This window comes from Triticum dicoccoides, chromosome 1A, assembly GCF_002162155.2.
Source record: "Triticum dicoccoides isolate Atlit2015 ecotype Zavitan chromosome 1A, WEW_v2.0, whole genome shotgun sequence".
Taxonomy (NCBI): Eukaryota; Viridiplantae; Streptophyta; class Magnoliopsida; order Poales; family Poaceae; genus Triticum; species Triticum dicoccoides.
The window spans coordinates 414,798,047-414,810,457 of NC_041380.1; the positions used below are offsets into that span (position 1 = coordinate 414,798,047).

Sequence of the window (12,411 nt, forward strand, 5' to 3'; positions counted from 1 at the left end):
GCCCTGGTGGGTTGTGGCCAGCCCAGCCCACCTCCGGTGCCCATCTTCTAGTATATAAGTCATTTTTACCTAGAAAAAACAAGGGGACTTTGGGGACTGAGAGCGACATCTCGAGGCGGAACTTGGGCAGGAGCACTTTTGCCCTCCAACGAGGCGATTCCGCCGGGGGAACTTCCCTCCCAGAGAGGGAAATCGAAGCCATCGTCATCACCAACAACCCTCTCATATTTGGGAGGCCAACCTCCATCAACATCTTCAACATCATCATCTCCTCTCAAACCCTAGTTCATCTCTTGTGTTCAATCTTTGTACTGGAACCTCAGATTGGTACCTATGGGTGACCAGTAGTGTTGATTACATCTTGTAGTTGATTACTATATAGTTTATTTGGTGGGAGATTATATGTTCAGATCCACTATGCTATTTAATACCCCTATGATATTGAGTATGATTATCAGTTGTGGGTAGTTACTTTTGTTTTGAGGCCACGGGAGAAATCATGTTGCAAGTAATCATGTGAACTTGATATGTGTTCGATATTTTGATTATATGTATGTTGTGATTCCCTTAGTGGTGTCATGTGAACGTCGACTACATGGCACTTCACCATCTTTGGGCCTAAGGGAGTGCATTGCAGAGTAGTTATTAGATGATAGGTTGCTAGAGTGACAGAAGCTTAAACCCTACTTTATGCGCTACTTCGTAAGGGACCGATTAGGATCCAAATGTGTAATGCTATGGTTAGATTTTATCTTAACACTTTTCTCATAGTTGCGGATGCTTGCGAGGGGGTTAATCATAAGTGGGAGGTTTGTTCAAGTAAGAACAGCACCCAAGCACCGGTCCACCCACATATAAAATTATCAAAGTGGTGAACGCAAATCAAACCAACATGATGAAAGTGACTAGATGAAATTCCCATGTGCCCTCAAGAATGCTTTGCTTATTATAAGAGACCGTTTTGGCCTATCCTTTGCCACAAAAGGAATGGGCTACCTTGTTGTATGATACGTCTCGAATGTATCTATAATTTTTGATTGTTCCATGTTGTTATATTATCAATCTTGGATGTTTATAATCATTTTATAGTCGTTTTATATCATTTTGGGTACTAACCTATTGACATAGTGCCAAGTGCCAGTTCCTGATTTTTCTGTGTTTTTTACATCACAGAAAATCAATATCAGACGGAGTCCAAATGCCACGGAACTTTACGGATATTTTTCATGGACCAGAAGGAACATGTTGGGCCCTCGTTGCACCTAGGGGGAGTCCCGGGGAGGGGACAACCCACCAGGGTGCGCCAGGAGGCCCAGGCGCGCCCTGGTGGGTTGTGCCCACCTCAGGCGCCCCCCGGACCGCCTCTTTGCTCTATAAATACCCCAATATTTCCAAAACCCTAGGGGAGTCGATGAAATATTCATTCTGCCACCGCAGAGTCCAGAACCACCAGATCTAATCTAGACACCATCTCGGATGGGGTTCACCACCACCATTGGTGCCTTTCCGATGATGCGTGAGTAGTTCTTTGTAGGCTTTCAGGTCCGTAGTTAGTAGCTATATGGCTTCATCTCTCTCTCTCTCTCTTGATTCTCAATACAATGGTCTCTTGGAGATCCATATGATGTAACTCTTTTGCGGTGTGTTTCTTGGGATCCGATGAACTTCGAGTTTATGATCAGATCTATCTTTTTATATCCATGATAGTATTTGAGTTTCTTTGATCTCTTTTATGCATGATTGCTTATAGCCTCGTATTTCTTCTCTGATATTTGGGTTTTGTTCGGCCATCTTGATCTATTTATCTTGCAATGGGAAGAGGTGCTTTGTAGTGGGTTCGATCTTACGGTGCTTGATCCCAGTCACAGAAGGGGAACTGACACGTATGTATCGCTGCTACTAAGGATAAAACGATGGGGTCTATCTCTACATAGATAGATCTTGTCTACATCATGTCATCGTTCTTATTGCATTACTCCGTTTCTCCATGAACTTAATACACTAGATGCATGCTGGATAGTGGTCGATGTGTGGAGTAATAGTAGTAGATGCAGGCGGGAGTCAGTCTACTAATCTTGGACGTGATGCATATATAATGATCATTGCCTGGATATCGTCATAATTATTTGAAGTTTTATCAATTGCCCAACAGTAATTTGTTCACCCACCGCTTTGCTATTTTTCTCGAGAGAAGCCACTAGTGAAACCTACGGCCCCCGGGTCTTCTTTCTCATATTATTTGCCTTTGCGATATATTTTTATTTGCTTTTATTTTCAGATCTATTAATCTAAAAACCAAAAAGTACCTTGCTGCAATTTATTTTATTTGGCGTTCGATCTATCAATATTTATAACCTTTTTCCTGTCACGCACCAATTTCTGGCACCGTTACCCGAAAGGGATTGACAACCCCTTTAACACGTTCGGTTGCGAGGATTTGTTATCTGTGTGCAGGGGATCTTTACGTTGTGTTTCCTGGTTCCCCTACTGGTTCGATAACCTTGGTTTCATATCTGAGGGAAATACCTACCGCCGTTGTGTTGCATCATCCCTTCCTCTTTGGGGAAATACCAACGTAGCTTCAAGCGACATCAAAAGGAATTTCTGGCACCATTGTCGGGGAGGATCTTCAACATATACCAGGTTCCTAATCACAAATCTCATCTCCTTGCAATTTACATTATTTTCCATTTGCCTCTCGTTTTCCTCTCCCCCACATCACAAAATTTGTTGTTTTATTCGCCTCTCTTTTTCGTTCGCAGTTTTCTTGCCGGATCTATTTTTGTGTGCACTCTTGTTTGCGTAGTCATGATGCCTCAAAGAAAATATTATGATGTTCCTTAGCCAAATATTTTGCTTGAAATTGAGAAAAGTACTAAGGAATATATGACTACACAATTCGAGCATAATAAGTATTTCATTGAAGAACTTAAGGAGCACTCCATTGTGCTTGATGCTATTACAAAACAACTTGATGATATCAGTAGAGAAGTCTGCAATCTCCAATCTAAGTATTCTTTTGCTAAAATTTTGCTAGGAAAAATATCCAATGCACAAGCTACCTTAGTAAATCAAATGGCTGCTAAACCAATCTCGTTAGAAGATAAAAGTGATGAGGATGTTAAAACGATTGGTGTTTCTCCTATCGATTCCTTTTTAGTAAAGTTAATATTGATGAAAAAGGGACTGGAGAAGAGTCAACTTTAGGTAGAAGGCGTCCCAATATTTCGGAGGGTGAAATTCTTTGAATTTTTTTGATAAAAGTGGGTTTGGAGAGGTCAAAACTTTAGCTAGTGATGTGCCCACTCTTTTGGATTACAAAGACTTTAATTATGATAGTTGCTCTTTGATTGATTGTATTTCTTTGTTGCAATCCATGATAAATTCACCCCATTCTTATGAACAAGATAAAGCTTTTACTAAACATATTGTTGATGTTATGATGAAAGCTCTTGAAGAAAAAATGGAATTAGAAGTTTCAATTCCTAGAAAATTGCATGATGAATGGGAACCTACTATCAAAGTCAAGATAAAAAATTATGAGTGGTTTGCTTTGGGTGACTTGGGTGCTGGTGTTTCTACAATTCCGAAATCTTTATGTGATGTGCTTGGTCTTACTAATCTTGAAAAATGTTATTTGAATTTGCACTTGGCGGATTCTACTATTAAAAAGCCTATGGGAAGAATTAATGATGTTCTTATTCTTGAAAATAGGAATTATGTGCTCATAGATTTTATTGTTCTTGATATTGATTGCAATCTATCTTGTCCAATTATTCTTGGTCGACCGTTTTTACGCACTATTGGTGCCGTGATTGATATGAAAGAAGGCAATATTAAGTTCCAATTTCCTTTGAGGAAGGGTATGGAACACTTTCCTAGAACTAGAATTAAGCCACCTTATGAATCAATCATGACGGTATCTTATGGATCTCGAACCAAGGATGACAAAACTTAGATCCTTGCTTTATGCCTAGCTAAGGGCATAAAACTATAGTGCTTGTTGGGAGGCAACCCAATGAATAAATTTTATTTTTGCTTTTTGCTTCCTGTTTTTGAGTGTTAACACAATTATTCTACTGTTATGATTTTTTTTATGTTTTAATTAGTGTTTGTGCCAAGTAAAACCTTTAGGATCTTCTTAGGTGATAGTTGTTTGATCTTGCTGAAAAAACAGAAACTTTTACGCTCATGAAATTAATTTTCATTTTTTACCAGGGAGCGATAAAATACCCATTCCACTTGTAGTTGATCAATATACAAATTGCTCATGTCTTCCTAAATTTTCAGAATTTTTGGAGTTACATAAGTATTCGAAATAGTCAGATTGCTACCGACTGTTCTATTTTGACAGATTCTGTTTTCTTTGTGTTGTGTGCTTATTCTTGATGGCTCTATGGTTTTCTTTGATGAGTTTTTGCCATAGAAAAGTTGGAATATGGTACATATAATACAAGAACAAAATATGAATTGGTTTGATACAGTACTTATAGTAGTGATTTATTATTCTTATACTAACGGATCTCACGAAGGTTTTGTTGAGTTTTTTGTGATTGAAGTTTTCAAGTTTTGGGTTATCCTACGATGGATGAAGGAAGGATGGAAGAGCCTAAGCTTTGGGATGTCCCGGAATCCCAAGCTATTATCCAAAATTGAGCAACCAACTAAGCTTGGGGATGCCCCCGAGTGGCATCCCCGCTTTCTTCCAACGACCATCGGTATTTTACTTAAAACTATATTTTTATTCGTCACATGATATGTGTTTTGCTTGGAGCGTCTTGTATGATATGAGTCTTTTCTTGTTTTATTTTGTGTTTTAAGTCATCAATCCTTGCTGGACACACCTATTTGAGAGAGCCAAAATTATGTCATGACTTGTTAGAGTTGCTCTCTATGCTTCACTTAATTTTTTTTAGCAATGGACTTGCTCTAGTGCTTCACTTATATCCATTTGAGCATGGTGTGCTTTAGTATTTTTTGAAGAAATGCTCTCTTGCTTCACTTAGATTTATTTGAGAGTTAGTAAAATTTTCAAGAAATTCTCTCTTGCTTCACTTAAATTAATTTGAGAGAAAGAAAAATATATTATGCTCATGATCTTCACTTATATTTGTTGGAGCTTGTCAAAAGCAGCACATGAAAATTAGTCCCAAAGTGATAGATATCTAAGAAGGATATAATAAAAACTTTCATGAAGATCATTGGACAAAATAAACTTGATTCTTAGTAATAGTTTTGAGATATGATGATGTGATATGTGAGTTATCTTGATGAGTAATTATGCTTTAGTAAGAATATTGGTGCTAAGATTTGTGATTCCCTATGCAAGTACAAAAGTCCATAGTCATGCAATGAAATTATATCCTACTTGTGGTGCATTATTCGGTGTTATTCGTTTCTTAGTTGGCCGCTTCCCAATCTTTTGCTAGCCTTCATTTTGCACTAAGTATGATCACTACTTGTGCATCCAAAAACCTTTAACCCAGTTTTGCCACATGAGTCCACTATATCTACCTATATGCGGTATTATTTTGCCGTTCTAAGAAAATTTTCATGTGCCATCTCTAATTTTGAAAATAAACTTCTCTTTTGTGTGTTCATTTCGCTCGCAGAGCGGTGATGGGTGGCTAATATTTTCCATGCTAGATGTGTTATTCTCAAGACGAGTGTTTTTTCACTTGTCATTGCACGAGAGTAAGGCAACGGTATTAGGGATGCCCAGTCTCGAAATGCAAAAAAATGAATTTAATTTATGTTGTTAAATAATAAATTCTTTGGAAAGTGTTGGTATGGAGGGCACCCGTGGATATGGTTAGCCATGGAAAGTGAAAGTTATGGTGGAAAAAGGAATAAACTTTATTTTCTGTTTGGGAACCGCCTATGATATATCTATGCATGGAGAGTATTGGGAACTCTAAGTCGTTTTCATTGGTGGGATGGATACACCTCTCAAAATGTTTTTATCTCTAAGTTTTTCTCTTTGAGCTCTGGCACCTCTACAAATCCCTACTTCCCTCTCCGAAGGGACTTTCCTTTACTTTATACAATTTTCATTTTTGAATTTGAGTCTCCATCTTCTCTTATAAAAGCACCAACTAGGAGTCAATATGATCATACTTAAGTATTGGGTGTAGCTAATATTCGAGCGTGTTTCATGAATGGATCAATGTTTGAGTATGATGGGCTAGGGATAGCTTATTTTAGCATTAATATTTTGAAAGACATGGTTGCTTGTTGATATGCTTGAGTATCTAAATTATCATGTAAAAACTAGACCATTGCTTTGAACAACTAAAAGTCCAATTGTCCATGCTATAAAGAAAAGAATATGATATGACATGATAGGCAGCATTCCACATCAGAAATTCTGTTTTTTATCACTTACCTACTCGAGGACGAGTAGGAGTTAAGCTTGGGGATGCTGATACATCTCCAACATATCTATAATTTTTTATTGTTCCACGTTGTTATATTATCAATCTTGGATGTTTTATAATCATTTTATAGTCATTTTATATCATTTTTTGGTACTAACCTATTGACATAGTGCCAAGTGCCAGTTCCTGTTTTTTTCGTGTTTTTACATCGCAGAAAATCAATATCAGACGGAGTCCAAATGCCACGAAACTTTACAGAGATTTTTTATAGACCAGAAGGAACATGTTGGCCCCTGGTTGCACCTAGGGGAAGTCCCGAGGAGGGAACAACCCACCAGGGAACGTCCTGGTGGGTTGTGCCCACCTCGGGTGCCCCCCTCGGACCGCCTCTTTGCTCTATAAATACCTCAATATTTCCAGAACCCTAGGGGAGTCGATGAAATATTCATCCAGCCGCCGCAGAGTCCAGAACCACCAGATCCAATCTAGATACCATCTCGGATGGGGTTCACCACCTCCATTGGTGCCTCTCCGATGATGCGTGAGTAGTTCTTTGTAGACCTTCAGGTCCGTAGTTAGTAGCTAGATGGCTTCATCTCTCTCTCTTTATTCTCAATACAATGGTCTCTTGGAGATCCATATGATGTAACTCTTTTGCCGTGTGTTTGTTGGGATCTGATGAACTTCGAGTTTATGATCAGATCTATCTTTTTATATCCATGAAAGTATTTGAGTTTCTTTGATCTCTTTTATGCATGATTTCTTATAGGCTCGTATTTCTTCTCTGATATTTGGGTTTTGTTTGGCCAACTTGATCTATTTATCTTGCAATGGGAAGAGGTGCTTTGTAGTGGGTTCGATCTTACGGTGCTTGATCCCAGTCATAGAAGGGGCACCGACACGTATGTATCGTTGCTACTAAGGATAAAACGATGGGGGTCTATCTCTACATATATAGATCTTGTCTACATCATGTCATCGTTCTTATTGCATTACTCCATTTCTCCATGAACTTAATACACTAGATGCATGCTGGATAGCGGTCGATGTGTGGAGTAATAGTAGTAGATGCAGGCAGGAGTTAATCTACTAATCTTGGACATGATGCCTATATAATGATCATTGCCTGGATATCGTCATAATTATTTGAAGTTCTATCAATTGCCCAATAGTAATTTGTTCACCTACCGCTTTGCTATTTTTCTCGAGAGAAGCCACTAGTGAAACCTATGGCCCCCGGGTCTTCTTTCTCATATTATTTGCCTTTGCGATCTATTTTTATTTGCTTTTATTTTCAGATCTATTAATCTAAAAACCCAAAAATACCTTTTTGCAATTTATTTTATTTGACGTTCGATCTATCAATATTTATAACCTTTTTCCTGTCACGCACCAATTTCTGGCACCGTTACCCGAAAGGGATTGACAACCCTTTTAACACATCGGGTTGCAAGGATTTGTTATCTGTGTGCAGGGGTTGTTTACGCTTTGTTGCTTGGTTCCACTACTGGTTCGATAACCTTGGTTTCATATCTGAGGGAAATACCTACCGCCGTTGTGCTTCATCATCCCTTCCTCTTTGGGGACGCTTCAAGCGACATCACTACACTTTATTTACCGTTACCGTTACTTGTCGTTACAAATTATCTTGCTATCAAACTACCTGTTACCGACTATTTTAGTGCTTGTAGAAAATACCTTGCTGAAAACCACTTGTGATTTCCTTCTGCGCCTCGTTGGGTTCGACATTCTTACTTATCGAAAGGACTACAATTGATCCCCTATACTTGTGGGTCATCAATTACGGAAATACTCGGTATCCGTCATCGTGCTTTCAAACAACCAAGGTTTGAACAAAATCTCAATGGATTATGGAACTACGCTTCCTGACTGAGTGGGGGTAAGTGGCCTCAAGGGGAGACTTGGTGGCACTCAATCACCTCACGGAGGAGGCTGACTAGTGATCTGAGTATGGTTGTATCATTACATCTGGGAAACAATATTGACGCATGGGCTGCTCTCTTGGAGAGATGCCGTTCTTATGCCAGAGGAACTTTAATACGAGTCGATTCTAGATCCAAACTTATGAGTTTCACGCTGTTAGTCCTAGAAGAAGGCTCAAAATGGGTCCACGAAGGAGCGTGGAACTCCCCCTTCACCAATTTTGTTTAGTGATTTGGAGCTGGTCCTGCATTGAGTAACAGATTACTTGGAATTTCTTTGCGCCTGGGCAACAAAGCGTTTGCTTGAGTGAAGATACTCAAAATTTTGTTCTATTGGTGCATGATTAGCGCAACCATAGGGTCTAGCCCCCAAGACTCTGACCGATTGCTCATAGTCGGTTGGAGTCTGTAAGATTTTTTGTACTTGAATGTTGTTGTTGGACTTGACCAAGCAGAATGGTTCTTTTTTATTTCTTTTCCAGTGGGGGCACGCTGAGTGCACCCGCTAGGTGTAGTCCCCGATCCTTTGTTGGACTAGATGAGTCTGGCACAGGGCTTAAATCTTCTGGTGTGGAACTAGATTAAACAGATGAACCCACGTGCACTCGACACAGTTAACAACTTCAGCTTGGAACTGTGGTGGATCTTTGTGCATTCGGAATGGATCTTCATGCGCTCGACATGGTAAACCACTACAATCTGGAGCTGAGTCAATCTGATGGATCTTTGTGCGCTTGGCACGGTAAATGAGTTCAACCTAGAACTGGGTGAATCAGGTGAATCTTCGTGTAGTCGGCACGGTAAATAAATTTTAGTCTGAAATTGAGTTGATTGGATGGATCTTCATGCACTCGTCACAATGATTGATTTTGGCCTTGAAACTGTCGACTGCAGAAAAAAATCTGCACACTCTAGGGAGTAATCGTTCCAGTAGTACTTCTTACATTGACCATTAGCTTTTGCTCTTGCAAACGAGATGATCGGGTTGGGACCGAGTTGGAGACAAAGAGTGAGTGTTAGGTATTGAGCATATTTTGTGAAAAAAGTAGAAAGCTGAGAAGGAACATGGCGACTGGCGGCACGCCTATAGGTTTAGCCCCCGAACTAGTTGAGGTTTAATAGAACGAGTTTAGTAAAAGCTTGATTTGGCCCGAGCACTGTGGGGGCACTTGGTGCCTATCATCAAGTTTTAGTTAATTACGATTTGAATAAAACTTCAACAGATTCTAGACTAGGTGCTTCCCGACTGATCGGGGTATGTTGACCGCGAGGAAAAACTTGGTGGCACCCATATGTCTCCCTGGGGAGATAGGCTAGTGGTCCAATGTGGACATGCAATGAAAACCTGAGTGGCGAGGCTAGCATGTGAATTGGCTCTCCGGAGAGAAGCCACTCATCATCCTGGGGGAACACCAGCACAGGCCATCTCCGGTCCAAGTTTGTGAAACCGATGTCTGCTTTTTCTTGACAAGAGTGCTTAAATTCCTCATGCCAGCATGTCGAAGTCATGGATGCCATAGCCAACATTCTGAAGCTTTTGCGAATAAACATATGGCAGGCTGTGGACCTGCAGTGAAATCTAGAATATACAAGTCACCACTTCAAAAACCTTCGAAGACTTTGGATTTGTTAGTCTAGCAGCACAATGCATCGAAATTTTCCAAAGATGAAAATCATATCAAGATGACAAAACATTGAAACAGACATGAGGTTGTATCCAAGGGATTCAACAAGCATCACTTTATCCATGTGTCGATCCTTTGAGATAGCAACCTTACCTAGACCCAATTCCTTGCTTTTCACTTTGCCAGCATATGTGATATGCTTCCGATGAGACAGAGTGACGGAAGCATCAGTGAGTAAATTCCTAACACCAGTCATATGATTCATGCAACCACTGTCCATTATGCATTCATTGGATTTGGGTGAGTCTTCTTGCAGAAGCATTAGTCTGACTTACGAACTCATATACTTCAAAGCGAAGAATATGACAATCAAATCCGTCAGAGAGAATTTCATCAAGTGATAGTAATTTCAGTAGCATATAGGACGTCAGAAATGAAAAGTTCATTTCATCATGATTAGCTTGTGTCCCAACAAGCATTTCTTAGGTCTCCAACAATTTCATCAGACGTTGAATTTAGTCTGGAGACCTGACCCTGCAGAAGAAATTAGTTCTTCTTCTTAACCATCCACATTTGTAGGGGTGACTGAGAAGCAATGTATCGAAGTGCGCCAATAGAGAATTTAGGCATAGAAGAATATGGATTTCTCTTCATAGGGGGTTAAAGTACTCAAATAAATATGCAGAAAAATTCTTTGAAGATTTGTGAACATAGTGGTTCGAAGAATAATGCACATATTCATCAGACCAATGACTATTTCCCTACGAAACATAAGCATTAGCACGACCATTAGTAGGTGTGCAACCATTTGACGACTTTGGTCCATGTGAAGAATTTTCCCTGGGGTTTTTCTTCTTTATTGGTGGTGTCATGACGGCATTCACCTAAAGATTTTCTAGAAGGCTTTTGGGCACCCAGATTTTCTTCACCAGGGAACCATTCCCGCAGTTAGTTCCAATAAATCTACCAAATACTTCACATTCTGATTTTTAAACAGTTTATAGTTGGAGTCAAATGACTCATGAGCGGAATATGAAGTATCACAGTTGTATTCAGACAAAGTGGATGGATCTACTGGAGGTCCTTTTGCAGCAAGTGATACGTATCCAACGTATCTATATTTTTTTATTGTTTTATGCTATTATATTATCAATCTTGTATGCTTTATATGCAATTTTATATCATTTTGGGAACTAACCTATTAACTCGGTGCCCAGTGCTAGTTTATGTTTTTGCCTATTTTATTGTTTTGCAGAAAAATCATACCAAACAAAGTCCAAACACGATGAAACTTTATGGTGATTTTTACTGGACAAGAAGAGGCCCTAGAAGATTCGGGGGGAGGACAGAAGAGCTATGAGAGGGCCACAAGCTCAGGTGGCACCCTCAGGGGGGACACCCTATGAGCTTGATGGCCCCTCAGAGGGCCCCCTCACCTAATTCCAACACTATAAATTCCCTAAAATCGTGAAACCCCCAAAGCGAGACCCGAAACAATTTTATCGCCAACGCAAGCCTCTGTTCTTCCGTGATGCCATCTGGAGGCCTCCGCCGGTACTCTTTCAGAGGGGGGATTGATCACCTTGTTGCCTCCATGATGATGCATGAGTAGTTCCCCATAGGACCTACGGGTCCATAGCAGTCGCTCGATGGGCTCGTACGAGATGTCAGGTTTAGTAGCTTCTGCGAGAGAAGCTCAGAAAAGCTAACCTAAACAAGCAAGCATGTGGATTGATTCTAAGCTAGCCACGGGATTTATTTGTGAGATTATGGACAAGTTTAATGGGTGTAAACATTAGCCACTACTAGAAAAAAGGCTGTTAGTGGCGCACCTATTTTGACTATTAATGGCGCACTATAGGTGCGCCACTATTACCACGCCACTAGTAACAAATACTAATGGCGCACCTCTAGTGCGCCATTAGTATTGCAGGTAACAGTGGCACACCTTGTAGTGCGCCATTACTATTGCTATAGGTGCGCCACTGGTAATTTTTTTTTAATTTTTTTGATTTTTTTCTCAATTTTGAAGGCGGGAAAATAGTAGTGGAGCACCGTCTAATCCCCACCGTGCGCCATTGCTATTTTTGAATTTTGAATTTGGATCTGGATCGTGATTTTTCCCCCTTTTTGCTCGTTTTTTGCATGATATTTTTTCAAATTTTGTTCTCGTTTTTGGATCTTGTACGTTATTTTGCCGGAGAGGAGTTCGCTGGAGAGGAGGGCTGAGGAGAGACCGTGAGCAGGAGAGGAGGGAGGAGGAGGTCATCGGAGAGGAGCTCGCCTACATCGTCGAAGAGGAGGAGGAGGAGGAGGTCACCGGAGAGGAGCTCGCCTACATCGCCGGGGAGGAGGAGGTGGTCGCCGGAGAGGAGTTCACCGGAGAGGAGGGAGGACAAACCGTGAGGGGAGGGGAGGAGAGGAGGGAGGAGGACCTCACCGGAGAGGAGGGAGGAGGAGATCACC

The 12,411-nt window shown here is 40.4% G+C and overlaps 1 protein-coding gene across 1 annotated transcript in view; it reads right to left on the reverse strand.

Moving 5' to 3' along the window:
* Positions 1-11,523: 11,523 nt before the first annotated feature.
* LOC119296284 (beta-glucosidase 22-like) overlaps positions 11,524-12,411 on the reverse strand; it is a 16,709-nt gene continuing 15,821 nt past the window's right edge. Inside the window, exon 13 of the mRNA XM_037574714.1 lies at positions 11,524-11,655. Coding sequence (XP_037430611.1) covers positions 11,524-11,655 — 132 coding nt within the window. The remainder of the gene's footprint in view (positions 11,656-12,411) is intronic.